Source organism: Coturnix japonica, chromosome 19 (assembly GCF_001577835.2).
Source record: "Coturnix japonica isolate 7356 chromosome 19, Coturnix japonica 2.1, whole genome shotgun sequence".
NCBI classification, from domain to species: Eukaryota; Metazoa; Chordata; class Aves; order Galliformes; family Phasianidae; genus Coturnix; species Coturnix japonica.
In genome coordinates, this window is record NC_029534.1 from 3,126,201 (window position 1) to 3,144,061 (window position 17,861).

Here is a 17,861-nt window from a genome sequence, read left to right on the forward strand (position 1 = left end):
ATGCACGCGGGGTGACCAGACGTGCAGAGGTTCATCTGCTGCGGGAAGTGCTCTGTGCTCACCTTCCTCCTCGGAGATGTGCTCTAGCTTATTTTCTTGGGGGGGACGGATCCCGTTCAGGTTGTGCCCGTGCCCTGGGCCGTGCCGCAGGGCGGCGGGACGAAGGTTGGGCTGCGGTGCACAGAGGCGTCGAGACCTCAGCTCCATTCCTGGGCGTCACTTCTGGAGCAAAGCAGTGGAGCTGCTTCCTCGATCCAGAGGTACCCGGGACTGGGGGCACACAGGGGCTGTGCTGTGTGATACAGCTCTGCACATTTGTGATGTCACGTGAACAACGGGGTGGCTGGTGACCAGTACAATGACTAGAGCCCTGGGGTGGGAATTGGGAGGGCACAGGGGCCTGAAGGGCTGGGTTTGGGGTGCCCACATCCTCCCCACAGGCTGTGCTGGGTGGCGGTAGCTCCTACAGGGATTGGAGACAAACAACTCACAAGGTCATGGAGATGTGGCTGAAGGCGTGTCACAAATAACCAATAAACCCTAATTTCCCAAGTCGCAGGGATGTTTAGGGCATCAGAGCTCCCAACCCTCAGCAGGTTTATTCTGATGTTTCGTGCTTCAATCTCTGTTGTTCTCTTCTTTTCTCTGGTGGGAGAGCAAGCTTTTCCTGTTCTGGTAAGAGCTCCAGAGTGCTGCACCCAGACTGCTCTGGGTTGCGCGTATCTCCCTGTTCTTCGGCTGACCACGCTGCAAGGACGAAAGTACTACTTGCTTAAAGAAGGAGTCCCAGCGAGGAGCACGAGTGCCAAGGAGAACAGATCAGCCAGGGCAGCTGCAGAGCCCTTCCATGTGCTGTGGCACATGCATAGGGGAGCAGGGCTGAGCCAGCTGGCTTAAAGCTCTGCTCTGCAACGAAGCCCCAGCCCTGGTAAGGTGCACTCTTATCCCCTGGCTGCTGGACATGATAGCAGGGCGTCAAGGGAAAAAATATGAACATGCAGTAATAACTAGGAAATTTTATCAAGAAACCCGCTGAAAAAATAAAGCTGCAAAAAGGGGAAGCACCAGCCACAGGGCCCACTGCTTTCAGATTGGCTGTCTTACTGCTGCCAGCTGGGGCACATGGGACATCAAAACCCTGCTGCTCTGCACTGACGCACTCGCAGTGAGATCCAGGCTTGGGATGAGGAGCTCTATGGCTTGCAGCCCGATGGAGTGGGGTGGACAAAGGCTGCTCCATCCTCACTGGCCTCTCCACAAGTCAAAAGCAGCTGTGCTTTCCATCACTTCTTGGTTCAGAGGCATGGGGTGACATGATTTGATTTCCTTCATCCCCTGACAGCAATTTGCCTGACCCTCATTGCCACCATTCAACCCTCTTGTAGGACAAGCTTGTGCCGTGCTGGGCTCAGCATGCTGGCCAGGCTCCATCCCAGCTGCAAGGAGGGGATCAAGGCACCAGGTCGCTGTGGCTTTGGGGTCAGAGCACACTCACCCCATGTTCTCAGAGTGCTGCCGACCCTGTGGGCACAGGCACACGCTGGTATCACAGGTGCTAATCCCTAATTTCCAAATGCAATGGATTTATTTAGGCATCAGATCTCCCTGACTCCTCAGCAGGTATTCTGATGTGTTCTGTATATCCCTACTGAGATATATCACAGCAGGTATCAATGCGTTCAATAAAACCCATTTCCTATTGGAGAAAATACAATTTTGATCATTGTTTGCTGCTCTGACTGCTGCTCCTTCGGCCCAGCTGTTGTTCAAGGCATTCCTGCCCTGTGTGGATGGGGCTTTGAGCAGCCTGGATATGGCATCGCTGCTTTGTGGCACTGCTATCAGAGGATCTGGCTGCTGATAATAGGCTATCAGAGGATCTGGCTGATTATAGGCTATCAATCAGAGGATCTGGCTGATAACACGGACCCATCGCCGCCCGTCCGGCCACCACAGCGGCCCAGCGCTGACTGAGCGGCCCCGGGTCGCCGCGCTGAGGCCGTAAGGGGAGGAGACTGCGACTGTCCAATCAGCGCCGCCATTTTGTGCGGCCATTTTGTGTGTGTGGGGCCCTTGAGGGCAGCGCTGTGTGATGGCAAAGGGCAGGACGGGACTAAAAGGGCTGAGAATGTGACTGTAATGCGGGATATCCACATTGAGAGGGGATATATCACGGGAGATATCGCTGAGATTCAGTATGTTCAATAGAATCAGTTTCCTGCTGGAGAAAATGCAGTTTGATGGCTGTGTTGTGTTTGTGGTGCTGTAATTGCTGCTGCTTTGGCCCATTCCTGTCCTGTCTGGATGGTGCTTTGAGCAGCCTGGATGTAGCTACACCTCCAATGGACAGCACTGCATCCCCTATGTTCTGTGCTGCACCTCCAATAGACAGCACTGCATCCCCTATGGGCTGTGCTGCACCTCCAGATGGACAAGCACTGCATTCCCCTATGTGCTTGTACTGCACCTCCCAGTAGGACAGGCCACTGCATCCCTATTGGGCTGTGCTGCACCTCCAAAATAGACAGCACTTGCATCCCCCTATGGGCTGTTTGCTGCACCTCCAATAGACAGCACTGCATCCCCTATGGGCTGTGCTGCACCTCCAATAGACAGCACTGCATCCCCTATGGGCTGTACTGCACCTCCAGTAGACAGCACTGCATCCCCTATGGGCTGTTGCTTGCACCTCCATGGACAGCACTTGCATTCCCTATGGGCTGTGCTGCACCTCCAATAGACGCATCTTTTTGCTCCCCTATGGGGCTGTTGCTGCACCCTCAATAGACAGCACTGCATTCCCTATGGGGTTGTGCTGCACCTCCACATAGGACAGCACTGCATCCCCTATTGGCTGTGACGTGCACCTCCAATAGACAGCACTGCATCCCCTTATGGGCTGTGACTTGCCCTCCAATAGACAGTCACTGCTATTCCCTCTATGGGCTGTCTGCAACCTCAACTATGGACACACTGCATCCCTATGGTTGTTGCTGCATCTCACAATGGGGACAGCACGTGCATCCCCTATGGGCTGTGTTGCACCTCATGCAACTGGATCCCTAGGTGGCACCACTGGCATCCCCTATGGGCTGTACTGCACCTCCAATGCGACAGCACTGCATTCCCCTATGGGCTTGTCTGCACCTCCAATAGACAGCACTGCATCCCCTATTGGGCTGTGCTTGCACCTTCCAATAGGACAGCACTGCATCCCCTATGGGCTGTGCTGCACCTCCAATAGACAGCACTGCATCCCCTATGGGCTGTGCTGCACCTCCAATAGACAGCACTGCATCCCCTATGGGTTGTGCTGCATCTCCAATGGACAGCACTGCATCCCCTATGGGCTGTGCTGCACCTCAAATGGACAACACTGCATCCCCTATGGGCACCACTGCATCCCCTATGGGCTGTACTGCACCTCCCATAGGCAGTGCTTTCACTCCAGTATCACCTGCACGCAGCCAGCCCTGCTCATGTACTCAGCCGTACTGCTGACAGCCCCCCATGGGCACTCACCATTTGGGGTCTTGCTGGGACCAGCTGCTGTGCCCCCCCTGCTGTCAGCAGCCCGTCCTTGGGCTGCTCCTTCCCCCCTGGCGCAGGTGGGTCCTACAGCACATCACTCAGGATGCGGATTATGGGACAAACAAAAGGCATTTGTCCAGGGCTGGGTTCCTCTCCTGGCTCCCCAGCTCACCGCAGCCCTGTGCCAGCACACAGCCTGCATCCCTTCCTTTGGCTCTCAGAAAATACCTTCAGCTTAAGCAGGAGAGCATCCCAAAGCTGATGACCTGGTGCCCGTGTGTTTACCAGGAGGGAGGCTTTGCCTCGTTGTGGTTCAAAGGCTGTACGGTGCTCACTTACAGCCATGGCGGGGAGCCAAAGAGGCTGGGAGTTTTGTAAAGTTTGGGCAAAACAGACTTAAAAGGAACCTTTGAAAGCGATGTTTGTGAGCGGACTCGTTAGAACTCTGCAGCTCCTGGGGAATACAGTCAGTGCCTAATTGCTAATTACTGAACCCACAGGGGGCAGTGCTGGCAGATGGGTGACGGTGCTGGCAGTGACGGCTGTTTTGGAGCCGGCTTTGTGCCAAGGAAAACCCCAAACCCCAGCACTTGGGGGCATGGGCAGCCCTGTAAGAAGGGCAGGGACCTCACTGCCTCTGGGATCAGCTTATCAGAGCCGACAGCACACCCCAGTGCCCATGCTGCTGCAAGAGCAGGAAAGCAGGACGTTTCTGTGTTCCTCCTTCCCCACTGCCTTCAAATTTGTTCTCACTTTTATTGCTTGGCTTGTGGTTAAACACACTTCATTGGAAGCCCAGGGGGACACTGTGGTCTTGTAGCACATGAGGTGATGGAGAAGGGAGGTTTCCTATGATGAGGAGGTGGGTGAACACCAATAATCCACATCTTGTGCTTTTGGACACCCTGAGCACCTCCTTGATACTGCCCTCAGAACAGCAGAGTGCGGGTACTGCCGATGCCCTGTGCACTGTGTGCAGCATTGGACATGCTGGGGATGCCCAGGAGCAGATGGAGAGTGCTGTGGATTTAGGGTCTGGTCCTGTCTGTGTCAATGGGACGGATCCAGGCAGCACAGGAGGGGGAAGGCAAAGCCGGAATGCCCTCAGCCAGCCCAGGGAGGTCACAGTGCTCCCAGTGCCAGCTGCCCTGAAACCCGAGCCAGTCCCACCGCCATGCCCCGCTGAGCCGCCCCTTGCTCTCCTTGCTCTCCTCTTCCTTTCCTCCTCCTCCTCCCTCTCAGCCATCCCTGAGCCCCAGCATCCCGCAATGGGGCCAGGCTGCCATCCTGCCCCATAGCCCTGAGCCTGCGGGGTGACACAGGATGACAGCCGGGAGCTGCTTGGCTGATAGATGGGAGCCTCTTCTCCTCCTTGTTACCTTTCTTTTCCTGCTGTATCCCCCACTGTAATATTCCTTGCATGGATTAATTTTCCCTCTTTTGTTTTTTTAAACTAACCAGCCAGCACTTTTCTTGACTTCAGAGGAGCAGATTTATTTCTGGGTTTAAATACATCATCTTTATACTGGAAAGAAAACAGCAGACAGGTACGTGGATTGATGGAAAGCACTGCTTTTGCAATAGGGTCAGTCCATTGCAATAGGGTCAGTCCATTGCAATAGGATCAGTCCATTGCAATAGGGTCAGTCCATTGCAATAGGATCAGTCCGCCTCTCTCATGCCCAGACTGAGGGAAGGAGCTTTCCCAGCTTGTTTGCTGAGATCTGCATTGTTTGGGGTGAAAACAGAGCTGGGACTTTCTGTGGGAGGAAAAGTAGGGAATTCACCTTTATAGGGATAGCAGAGACTGTGCTCAGCAGCTCAGTGCTTTATGGAGTGATGGGACAACTGGAATGGGATGCAAAGCTCAAAGGATGGATGTAGGGTGGATACAGGATGGATGTGGGATGGATGTGGGGTGGATGTGGGGTGGATGTAGGATGGATGTGGGATGGATGTAGGGTGGATGTAGGATGTGTGTGGAATGGATACGGGATGGGTGTGCAATGGGTATGGGATGGATGCGCAATGGATATGGGATGGATGCGCAATGGATATGGGATGGATGTGGGATGGATATGGGATGGATGTGCAATGGATATGGGATGGATGGAGGGGATTATGGGATGGATGGAGGGGATTATGGGATGGATGGAGGGTGGATGCAGGGCATATATGGGATGGATGTGGGATTAACGTGGGATGGATATGGGATGGATGCAAGGTGGATGCAGAGTGGGTACGGGGTGGATACAGAGCAGATGTGGGATGGATTTGGGATGCATGTGGGATGGATGTAACATGGATGCTCACGGACAGCAGGGCTGGTGCAGGCAGCGTGCTGAGGGGCTGCAGGCCCACGGCAGTGTGCCGGCCGTCTGTCAGCCACCCTCCAGCAGGGAGTGGGGAGGGCTGGTGGGACAAAAGGCGACATTATTCAGAGCGGAATAAGCATGAATGGAGTATTGAGAAATGCAATGTTAGGGACTAGATTGATTTCCGAGCCCAGTAACTGAGCCGACTGTCTGCTGGCGGGTCTCCTCTGAGCGCTGGGCCGGCAGCAGCTCCATGGTGAGAACAGGGATGTGCAAGGGGCTGAGTCCTGTGGGCTGGGTACAGCACAGGTATATGATGTGAGCTCTCCTTTGCCATGCCTGGGTGATGGAAGCAGTGCTGTCACCACCCCGTGCTGCCATTGAGAATCCAGCAGTGCCAGATGTTCACCATTCCAGCAGCAGCTGGTGAAGAGAGCAGCAAATGATGGGGAAATTGCGTCTTATTATCTTTAATCTCTTCCTCGTTTTCTCCTCGCTTGCTTTCCACCTCGTCCCCATGGAGTCTGCATCTCCTCCCACTGACAGATGATGTGATGCTGTGGTGCAGAAGCCCAGCCCTAAAGGTCCAAAGTGACCCTTCATCAACAAGAAAACACCTCTTGTTCTCAGCAAAACTGGAGCCATGATTTGATGTGATTGCTGCCCAATGGCTAATGCTGGTGTCTGCATGTTGCAGGGACAGCAAGAGAACCCCAGAGCAGCGATGAGCCCTGGTCCCTGCATGGCATGCGGGGCACTGCCTTCCTCCCTGCTCCTCCTCCTCCTCCTCTTCCTCAGCCCCAATGGTGAGCTCTGCTGTTTCTCTTCCTGAATGGCCAAGGCTAAGTCCTACCAGAGGGCGATTTGTCCTATTTGGGTGGGTTTATTCAGAAATGTGACTTAAAGGGGGCTGTATTTACCTCAAGGCAGTTCCCTTTGTTCTCTGGGCTTTGTGAGCTGGATCAGAGGGAGCCAGGAGCTCTGTTCTCCACGATGGCTTTCCTCATTAGTGTGGACACACTGTGCATGTTATTCAGGTTTCTCTTGACTTTGCTGGAGGATGCTCTGAAATAAATACTTCAGAGCTTTGATTCTGACTAATGGGCGATGGATACTGAATATTGAACGACGTCCTTCTTATCTGCTCCTTGTTAAAAAAGGGTTTTAAAGTGCTCAGAATCCATACAAGCCAGAATAAATCACCGTTCCAGATACTCTTTGGGCATCCCAAGGTGGCTGCCCCATGTCACACCCCAACTCCCACCCCTTCTGCTGCCAAGCACCCTAAGGGGCCATGTCTGTGTCCCCCCATGTTTTTTGGGCCGCATCTTTTGTTTTTCCTGGCTGAAAATGCTGCAGCAGCGGCTGTTACCCAGGTACCTGCACCACTGCAATGTGACAGATGTGATGGCAGGATACAAACCTGCGTGCTGCCCTGCAGCAGCCCCTGCAGCCCTCCCCTCTTCAGCATTGCTGAATGGAATTAGAATGCACCGAGTGGTGCCCAGAGCAGCATTTCCCATCAGGAACCACCAGCAGGCTCTGGTGGCAGGCAGGACCATTTATCCAGGGCTTGCTGCTGTCACTCACCGTGCTCATAATGCAAGCTGCTGGCAGCCAAACAATGGCAGAGAGGAGAGGAGAGGCAGGAATGAAAGGCTGCTTCTGTCTGGAAGCGAGCAACTCCTCGGCGCGTGCCAGGAGAGCAGCTTGGTTTCATTAAGCTGCTAATGGCCACTCTTGGCACCTCTCTATCACATTCCATCCAGGGATCTGGGGGAGCTGCGGCTCCCCTGTTCCTGCCATCTCCTTCACTGTATCCTATGAGACCCAACCCTGCTTTCTCTGTTTCAGGAAGCTCCGAGCCCGCTCCGCCACCATTCCCAGGTGAGATTCTTCACTCTGAGTCGCTCTTCTCTGGGTGTTGCAGTTGAAAAATGCGTCAGAGAGGCAGCGGGTTGGTTCTGAACAAAGAGCAGCAACAAAGAGCTGACCCTCCCCTACAGAAAGGAAATAGAGATTCTTTATTATCCTTATTCTACTTATGATCAGGCGAGTACAACCTCGCTGCTCCCTGCTATAGCTGTCACCTCCCCTAAGCAGTCCCCTTAAGGGCTGCTTATACCACACTCTGCACTGCCAGCAGCTTGGGAAAGCATTTCTATGCCCCCACTTTGGTCCAAAGAGCAAAGATTTGGTGCAGAATGGGCCCAGAGCCTCCAAATGCTGCGGTTCCATTGGACGTTGGGTGCTGCCCTCCCAGCTGAAGCCCCGTGTTGGGCCGTCCTTGCAGAGCTGCGCCTGGCAAACGGGCCCAGCCGGTGCCAGGGCCGCGTGGAGATCCTGTACAACGGCTCCTGGGGAACCGTGTGTGATGACGACTGGGACATTGCTGATGCCAAAGTGGTGTGCCGGCAGCTGGGATGTGGCCACGCCATCGCCCTGCCGGCACCCATGACTTTTGGCCAGGGGAGGGGGCCCATCTTCTTGGACAACGTGGACTGCAAGGGCCAGGAGGCGGCGCTGAGTGAATGCAGGAGCAATGGCTGGGGCGTGCACAACTGTAACCACTATGAGGATGCCAGTGTTGTCTGCAATGGTAATAAGGCTTGGATCCTTCGGCCAGCAGAGTATTATTATTTGTATGAAGTGTATAGTTACAGCAGGGCCACAGCTTGCTTCTGGGAGGGTTTCTGCAGGCAGAAATTGATGCCGTCTCTCATTCCCTTTCTAGAGCTCTCCCCCACATCAGCAAGCGAAGGACCGACCAGCAGGACTGCCACGGCCTCAGTGCAGAATGGGGAAGGTGAGCTGCTCATGGCCTGACCTGGCTGGGAACAATCCAAGGGGCGAGCAGAAAGCAGCACCCATGTCCCATCACCCATCACCCACCCACCACCATCACCCATCACCTCACCCACCATCACCTCACCCACCATCACTTCACCCACCATCCTGTTGTAGTAGTCTGCCCTAAAGCAGATCCTCTTCCAGGAACCTGGGCAATTTCACCACCATAAGCACACCCATATCCCACCTCTATGGGCCGGTGACCTTGAAAGGGACAGCCAGACATTTGTCCCCCATGCTGTCACCCTGCAGGTGACGGCCGCATCCGGCTGGTGAGCGGGGCAGACCCCTGCCAGGGCCGCGTGGAGATCTTCTACCAGGGGAGCTGGGGCACGGTGTGTGATGATGACTGGGGGCTGAGCGACGCCAGCGTGGTCTGCAAGCAGGTGGGCTGCGGCCAGGCTCTGGAGTACAAAAGCAACGCTTATTTTGGCTACGGCACCGGGCACATCCTGCTGGACAACGTCAACTGCGAGGGCAGCGAGCCCATCCTCTCCGCCTGCTATAGCCTCGGCTGGGGCATCCACAACTGCGGCCACCACGAGGATGCCGGGGTGATCTGCATGGGTAATGGGGCACGAGGATGGGACCTGGCATGGAAACAGCCTGCCAGGATGGGAGGGAGGGAGTGGAGCCTTCTCTGCATTGCCCAGCGCTGCCGTTATCTGCTGATGACCATGTATATGTGAACAGTTCCCTTGAGCTCCATCATTATGTTTGATAATGAGTGGAGCAGGAAGTGATGGTGCTTTTGCTTTTCTACTATTCACAACCAAAGCTGCTGATGGAGTGGAAGGGCCAGTTTTCTAAGGGTGCCCCTTTCCTCCCCTGCCATCCTGTGCTGGGTCTGGGTGGCAGCGCTCAGTGCCCATCAGGTGGGGCAGGACTTGGGGGATCCAGCTCTGGGGCTGGTGGTGAGGCTGGCTGCTCATACCCTGCCTCTGCTGTGCTCCTGCTGCTCAATATCTGATGTATCAAGCATCAAAAAAGCACTCGTGTGGAGCTGGAGAACCCCTGTTTACAGGATGTGGGCAGTAAGGATGAAGGAGATCCATCATCTCCATCTCCATGTCCGTCATCTCCATCTCATCTCCATCTCCTTCCTCACACCACTCCACTCTGCACCCTGGGCTCACAGCTGGAGGGTTGTGTGCTTTGCAGCTTCTTCCTGCCTGTCACCCCGTCCTTCTGTGTCCCTGCAGGTCTGGACACATCCACCATCACATCCTTCACCACCTCCGTGGCCCTGGACTATGAAGAGATGCTCACTGCCACAGCCACAGGTACGGGGTTGGCAGCAGCCGGTGCCACAGCAGGGAGGGCTCTGAGGTCCAGCAGCTGTCTGGGCTGTCCCTTCCCATGGGGCAGCCATGTGCACCTCGGTGAGGCTCTGGAGCTCTCTTGGGTGACCTTTCCCATGGCACGTCCCAGGGAACCTCTTCCTCACCACCAAGGGATTTTGCCATGGGGACACCGCGGTGTTGGCTGTGGCTCAGAGCAGGGGCAGTGTGTGCTGGGGCCAGACACCGAGCACCCGTGTGTCCCCATGTCTCAGCAGTGACAGTCAGCCGTGAGCAGCCCTCACCAGCGACCGAGGTGGTCACCACTGTGCTCATCACTGCCGAGATGGAAAGTAAGCACCCCCAGCCCGAGGTGCTCCTGTCCCAGCCCCCTCACTGCCCTGGGATCATCACCCCAGGGCTCAGCCCACCCACCTCAGGGCTGGGATCAGCCCATGTGTGTGCCCCATTCTCTCCTTGTACACCCAGGAACGTCACCCTATATCTATTTGGGTACCTCCTTCATTCCCAGGGGCTCCCCTCATCCATCCAGGGTCTCCCCCCATTTCCATAGGGCTCCTCCCCTGATCCCAGTGTTTCACTATGTACCCGTAGGGTACCTCCCTCATTCCCAGGGCTCCCCAGCGTCCCTAGGAGTCTCCTTTCATCCTCTCAGGGCTCCTCCCAGGGGCTCTCCATCCTTCCCCCATCTCCCCAGGACCTCCACCCCTACCTAGATGTGTTCTTTCCTCATTCCCAGGTCTCTCCCCATCTCCTCAATGACTCCCCTTCTCCTCTCAGTGGTTTTACCCCATACCCGTAGGGTTCCCCCCCTCATTTCCTCGGCTCCTCCCATGTCTCCAAAGGGCTCCCCGTTAACATGGGATCCCTATGGGGACCTCCCCGTATCCTCCCATCACATCCACCCATCACTCCCTCCTCCATCCCTAAGTCTCTCCCCACCCTCCCAGGGACATCCCCAGCCGCTCCCCATCCCTTTTCCCCTCCTTCCCCCCTCCTTCCCCCCCCCGATTCCCGCAGTGTCTGTGCGGGCGCCCACCCGCAGGTGGCGGCGTGAGGTTGGCGAACGGCAACGGGAGCTGCCGCGGTCGGGTGGAGGTGCGGCACGGCGGGACGTGGGGCACGGTGTGCGACGACGACTGGGACTTCCCCGACGCGCAGGTGGTTTGTCGGCAGTTGGGATGCGGGGCCGCCGTCTCCGCCACCGTGCTGGGTTCTTTCGGGTACGGCAGCGGGCCGGTGCTGCTGGATAACGTGGGGTGCGACGGGCACGAAGAGAGCCTGGCCGACTGCTTCCACCTGGGATGGGGGCAACACAACTGCGGCCATCACGAGGATGCGGGTGTTGTGTGCCGAGGTGCGTGCTCTGAGCATCGCCGCTCCCGGCTGTGCTGCTGGGATGTAGGGCTGCAGTGTGGGCCCAATAGGACCATAAGTATTGCTGGCCCGGGTCAGTGGGCACAGCCCTGAGCTCAGAGTGGACACACACATAAGGTTCCCTGTGTAGAGTCATGGGTTGGACTCGGTGATCTCAGGTTGGATATTAGGAAGAATTTCATCTCCAAAGAGCAGTGCTGCAGTGCACAGCTGCCCAGGGGGTCACCAGCCCTGTTCCAGAGCCATGGGGATGTGGGATGGTGGGGTGGGCTGGGGTTGGATGTGGGGATCTCAAAGGTCTCTTCCAACCTCAGTGACTGTGATTCTATGGTTCTGTGAGCCCTGTGGGTCCCCTCCACCTTGGGATGCTCTCTGTGACTCGGGGAGGACAGCAGCACTGCAGCGCTGTGTCTTCTCTCATGTGCACTCCCAAAGCCAACATTTCTCAGCTCCTTTCCCCTGCCACATGCAGGGGGACTCTGAGCTGGTCCAGGTTGGCCCTGAATCATCTCCTGCCTCCCCTGCTGCACCAGGTGCTGACGACTCAGGAAACCACTTCCAAGAAGCCACTGTTGCCACCACCACGTCGGCCCCGACCCATCTGGAGGATGGTGAGCATCCTATGGGCGCTGGTCCAGAGGTGGGAAGCAAGGCTCCCCCCGGCCCAGCCTGGCTGGGATGAGCCCATTCTCCTCCACCCCATCCCAATGTCCCATCACAGGGTTCTTGCGCCTGGTGAACGGCAGCCATCGGTGCGAGGGCCGCGTGGAGATGTTCTACCTGTCCCAATGGGGCACGGTGTGTGATGACGGCTGGGACCTGAGGGATGCCAAGGTGGTGTGCAGGCAGCTGGGCTGTGGGCACGCCATGGCGGCGTGGGGGGAAGCATATTATGGCCCCGGCACCGGTTACATCTTCCTCGACAACCTCAAGTGCAAAGGCAGCGAGCCCTCACTGCTGCACTGCTCACACATCCAATGGGACGTCCACAACTGCGACCACTCGGAGGATGCCGGTGTGGTCTGCAGCCTCCTATGACCACCCGCCCATAGGGACCCTCCTGGGTACGAGGATGGGATGGGGGGGGTGGGAGGTGGGACAGGAGGGATGTGGAACTCAGCAGAGTGAAGGGGTAAATCAGGCTTCCTTTGGCTCCTACTGCCCTGCTGGAGCTGCTGGAGAGAAAAACAAAGCAGCAGTTTGTGTGTGTGAAATCCAGTTGGTTTCAGCCATTTCATTGTAGAGATGAGGGGAGGAAAAAAAAAAATGGATTTGCTGCTGTGAAATTGACTTGAGATTATACCTGAGAAATGTAAAACAGGGCTGAGAGCAAACCAGAACGTTCCAGCTGCTCTGCAGCGCGTGGCTGCCCTCCTACAATTTGCTTTGCAAAACCCCCTTAATCCAAGTATGAGCAATGAGGAACAAATCAGGGGTTGTAGCCCAGTCCTGCAGTTCCCCATTAATTCCCAACGTGCCCACATTGCCTCCTCTGCTCCTGCTTCTGCAAATGCAGCCACAGGAGGTTGGGGAACAGTGCAAGATGGGGCCCATGCAGCTCATCACCCACACCCTGCAGCCAGCAGCAATTTGCAGCAAAGCTTCTTTGTCCCTGCAGAGCACATGGAATGCATGCATGGCTCCTCTGCAGCGTGAGCTGCTCTGCTCTGCAACAAGGGGCTGCCCTGCTCTGCAGCATGCTGTGATGCAGCGCTGTTTCCACCTGAACAGGAGAATCACCCCTGCAGATCTGCTTAAGGAAGGGTTTGCTTCACACCGAGGGTCCCATGGTCTCCCCCCTCCCGTTTCTATATTTGTACAATTCCTTTGTTTATAACAGGTTTCTTACATGGTTTTGGTTTTTTGGGGGGTGTTGTTTTGTGAATAAATAACCCCCCTTTTCAGGCGTGTCTCTGTCTGCATCCCCAGCTCTGAGGCTCACTGACAGCACATCACATCCATGCCTGGAGCGGCGCTGCTTTACGCCGTGCTCGGATCCTTCTGGCCGTAGGGAGCAGGGCTGGCTCTGGCTCTGGCTCTGGCTCCCCTCCCGGCTCTTTGGCAGCCCCGCAGGCTGCGGGTTTGCTGCTGGAGTGGGCGGGTTGCTGGTGTGCAGCTGCAGTGCTGACAGCCGTAAATTCAGCAGCGCCGCTCGCTGAGGGTGGGGGAAGCTGAAGGGTCCCTCTGTGTGGGGGTAGGGGTGGGCAGGGGGGCTGCAGCCCCAATCCAGAAGTGTTTTCTGCATCGGAGTGCCCATGACATGTTACAGTGTGCCCTGCTGCAGTGGGGAAACTGAGGCACGGAAGCAGCACGATGGGATGCAAGGCCTGGCTGCCTCATCCCCTCCCTCCTGTCCCCATCCCCATGCAGGACAGCTGGGTGACAGCAGGAGGGACGCAGCCACGCCAGCTGGAGGACGGCAATGGGGGTGCCCTGGGTTTGCCCCCCAGCAGCATCCACAGGGACACAGGGCTCCTTCCTCCCTTCCTGCTGCATCAGCTGCTTTCCCCCCCTCCCTCCGCCTGCAGCAGCTGCGGCTCCGCATGGGTCGATGCCATCGATTGGTTCCTCCCTCCATCCCCAGAGAGGGGACAGCACGGTGGAGGCCGGTGGGGGCAGAGAATGAATATTTCACGAGGCCCCGGCCGAAAAGCTGGGGTTATTTTGGGGCTTGGATTTATGGCCTATTAGGAATAAGGAATGAGTCTGCGCTGGGGAGAGGAGACCCATTAATCCAGGCTGAAGGAGCACAAATGAGCAAGGGGAAATGGAGGAGGCTTTAATTATTTTGCCGTGTTCCAGAATAATTCCTTGCTGGGAATGGGGGCATCTTGAGAGCTGCGTGAGGATGGGAACCCCCTGGGGTGGGGATGGAGATGGGGTCTGAGGGCACGGATGGGACCCAGGGCAGGGATGGGACCCATTGCAGGGATGCTGAGTGGGGCTGCTATTGGGATCCCTGCTCAGGGTGGTGCTGGAAGGGATGGGGGTCCAATTGGGAACCAACACAAGGCCACTTTGAGTGCTGCATGAAGTGGAGGATGCTCTGCCCTCACAGATGCATGGCACCAAGGTGCCCCCACACCTCCCTAAGGCATTCACCTATAACCAGAGGAGCTGGGCTGAGTCACAGCGGGGCCCAGCGATCATCCCAGCTCCCCCTGGGTCACCTTGTGCTGCACCCCATGCCCCCATCACTGCCTGCCTCTGTTTCCCCAGCAGTGGCTGTACCATCCCTGCAGGGGGACACTGCACGGTTGCTGTGGGGTGTGTGTGTGCTGCAGGTATTGCCGTGCTCCTCGCTGGGCCCCCAGCCCGTGCCGTTGTCCTCCTTCCCCACGTCTCACAGTGACGTCAGCCCGGCGCAGCCAGCTGCTATTTTGGGATCTGCAAAGTCACTGGTGCAATTAGCACACGCTGCTGAAGGCAGAGCTGCCAAGGGGGGGCTGCGGGGAGGCTGCACCCCCTGCACTTGGTGGGGGGCTGCACGAGGTGGGTGCTGCTCCCCCTCCCCGCCGCCCTACAGCCTCCCTCCCACGTTCTCCAATCCCATCCATCATCCTTTCTCTTGCCGTTGTTTGATTTTTCCTCTCCCCCATGGCACAGCAGTCCCACGTGGGCTGCCGAGCGCCGGCAAAATCCGGCTCGCAGCCGTCCTACAGCCCACACCATCATCACCTTCCCTTGGGGAGATGCACGGCAACAACCTTCCCAGCCCCACGCTCCCCTCCTGACCCCACGCAGCAGCCCCTATTTTGGCTCAGCTTTGGGGCTGGCTGCATGACCCACTCAACCCGGGTAGGATCAGCCCCTCCGAGCCGCTGTCCTTGTCCCCAGCAGCCTGTCCCCTTTTGTCACCTTCAGCAGGGACACCCGCCAGGCTCTCCCTGTGGGTGACAGCTGCTGTCAGGGTCAGGCCCGGCTCTGGTCTCTTTGCATTGTGCTTTGTCCCCGGGGTGGGGACGTGCCACGTGTGGCCATCACAGCCCTGCCCTGCTGCACAGCCCTGCCCTGCAATGGGGCTCTGTGCATGGGGACATGGGGACCAAGGATCAGTTGGAGTGCTCAGCCCCCTCCCCCATACAGGGTCATGGAAAGAGAGGAAACACACTGCTCCCACCAGACACCAAACTGGGCAACCAACCCCCCAGTGCTTTAAAAATCCCCATGTTTTCCCATGTGCCCCCAGCATCTTTCACTCCTGTCCCCCGCAGTGGGAAATAAAATAACAATACATGTAAAAAATCCTTTCTCCTAAAGCCTGCGAGAGGCTGAGAGCTGCAGCAAGGGGAGCAGGGCAGCTCTTAGGGGGGGTATGTGGGGCACGGAGCAGCCCCCGGGTGTGGGGCAGGCGATGGGGAGGGTACCACCAAAATGGGGTGTGTGTGCCCCCCATGATGTGGGGTGTAGGGCCGGGGGGGCCGGGTGCGGGGTGAGGCTGTGCTGAGTCACGCTGCAGAGCTGCACAGCCAGACTGCAGCAAGCAGCTCGCCTGCAGCCGCTGATGGGGACGGATGTGACAGCCCCGTCCTGCCCCAGCCCACAGCATGTAGGGGCCAGGGGGGAGGAGAGGGGTGAGGATGGGGTGATGCCCATGGGGGGATGCTGTGGGAGTGATGGGAGTCCAACTACACCCTGGGTAGATCCTGTCTGTGTCTGTGTTCTTCCATGTGTCAGCCTGGCGCTCTACAGCAATAGGGATGGGGCAGCTCTGGGACCCCCACAGGACCCCCACCCCCCACTGCATGGGGACAACTGCAGTGCTGCAGGAGAGGTGGCCCCTGTGTGAGCAGGGGGATGGCAGGGCTCTGGGGACACGCTGCCAGAGCAGACTGCAGCCCTGCATGGCGTGATGGCAACGCCTCCTGGCAGGACAAAAGTGGGTCTGCATGATGAAGGGAAACTGAGGCACGGGTGGGGGATTGTCCCCAGGTGCTGCCACCTCTCAGGCAGTGCCCTGGGGGCTGAAGCTCACCCTGTGCTGCCCAGTGGCCCTGCAGAGCTCGGGGTGCTTCTGGAGGGACTGAGACAGGCAGGGCTTTTTTTAGGTGCTCCATAAGCGCTGTCTGGGAGGTATTTATATCGGCTCCTTAAATAAGAGCTGACATCCGAGCCTCGTGTGCCTGCTTAATTATTAATGCCCTGCGGGGATCCGGTGTGCCAGCTGGGTCCCTGCATCCCCGCAGGGTCTGGGGCTGCTCCTACACCCCGTGTCCCCGTGGGTCCCCATTGTCCTCCACCTCCATTTTCCATCCTCCTCCTCCATCCTCACCTTCACCTGTACCTCCAGCCACCTCCATCCCAGCCACCCCACCTCTTTCCCATCCCTCTGACCCCAAGCTCTGTGTCCCCGCTTCCTTCATGCCCCCATGGGGCATCCTACATCACTGCAGGCCCTGTCCCAGCTGCTCAGAGCCAGTCCCAATTCATGAATGCCACCACCCCTATGACCCCGCATTCAGCTCAGGATGACAATTTGAAGCAGCCCTCAGTGAGTCTCCCAGTCAGAGAGGATTTACTGCCTTCCCTTGCGGTGTCAGAAGGCATTTGCAGCACATAGCAGGGAAGGGAAGAGAACGTGAGGAGGAGGACTTGTCTTCCAGGCCATGGGAATTAACAAAGTGGCACATCCAAGTGTTCCAGAGCTATTTTAAAGCTGCGGGTGGAATGAGGGTTATTGGGTTTTTCAGGGACATCTGCAGAACAGACCCACATCCTCTGGGTCTCTGTGAGTTCTCCTACAGGGATGGTGCACAGGGAATGCTGCAGCTCCATATTATGGCCACATTATTTACAGCGTGATGGATATCGCACCCTGACCTGAGGTGGGGAAGAATGTCATCCACGTTGTGAAAAGCACCGAGTGCTGCGGTGCACTGACAGCAATACATCAGCACTGTCTCAATCTGGATCAAACACACAGCCCCATAAATAGGATACAGTGACCAGTAGGGCCAGCCACAATTGTGAGGAGCATCAATTCTACCAGACCCAGGGATCCATGTGCTAAACCAACCTTCATACACACAGTGCTGCCCCAGGGCCAGGCTGCAGACCTGACCCATGGTGGTGGGCAGCCCTGGTGGGCCCAGATGGTGTTTCTAAACTACCTGAAATACCACAAGGGATGTCACCTTCTGTGCTTCTCTTATTCACTCCAATGTTATCCATGTTGATGGACGTGCCATTATCCAACAGAGCAATGGATGTACTAAATGGCTCCATGGGTTCTTTCAGCTCCCAGACCCCCTCACACAGCGCTCCCAGCACTGAGGGCAGGCTGCAGTCCATGGATCAGCACTGAGGTGCGCACACTGTATGGCAGCCATGTCAGTGCTGATGGCGGCCACATCTCCACAGGCAGCGGCCATATCTCCACGCAGGGCAGCGCTGTGTGCGTGCTGCAGGCCTTTCTGCCTGGTTTATAGGTTGGATGGGCGTTATGGAAGGTGTGGGGCTGCTGTGGGGGCTGTTGGGCCGCGCGGGC

General features: G+C 57.1%; 2 protein-coding genes across 2 annotated transcripts in view; one reads left to right on the top strand and one right to left on the bottom strand.

The window, feature by feature from the left end:
• The window catches only part of LOC107322386 (PHD finger protein 7-like), a 1,756-nt gene extending 1,425 nt beyond the window's left edge, over positions 1-331 (bottom strand). Inside the window, exon 1 of the mRNA XM_032448390.1 lies at positions 63-331. Coding sequence (XP_032304281.1) covers positions 63-207 — 145 coding nt within the window. The 5' untranslated portion in view covers positions 208-331. The remainder of the gene's footprint in view (positions 1-62) is intronic.
• Positions 332-4,995: 4,664 nt separating this feature from the next.
• On the top strand, positions 4,996-13,278 carry SSC4D (scavenger receptor cysteine rich family member with 4 domains). The gene is made up of 12 exons (XM_032448389.1): positions 4,996-5,078; positions 6,544-6,652; positions 7,701-7,733; positions 8,140-8,445; positions 8,581-8,652; positions 8,949-9,263; positions 9,899-9,979; positions 10,252-10,329; positions 11,043-11,354; positions 11,908-11,985; positions 12,096-12,438; positions 12,993-13,278. Exons 2-11 carry the CDS (start codon positions 6,571-6,573, stop codon positions 12,410-12,412), a joined length of 1,674 nt encoding a protein of 557 aa, XP_032304280.1. The 5' UTR covers positions 4,996-5,078; positions 6,544-6,570; the 3' UTR covers positions 12,413-12,438; positions 12,993-13,278.
• Positions 13,279-17,861: the final 4,583 nt, after the last annotated feature.

Excerpts from the sequence above, each read along its gene's own strand:
- SSC4D (XM_032448389.1), top strand. The coding sequence starts at position 6,571 with ATGAGCCCTGGTCCCTGCATGGCATGCGGGGCACTGCCTTCCTCCCTG. Across the intron at positions 8,653-8,948 it reads CTCAGTGCAGAATGGGGAAG|GTGACGGCCGCATCCGGCTG; the intron begins GTGAGCTGCTCA and ends GTCACCCTGCAG. Across the intron at positions 11,355-11,907 it reads TGCGGGTGTTGTGTGCCGAG|GTGCTGACGACTCAGGAAAC; the intron begins GTGCGTGCTCTG and ends CTGCTGCACCAG.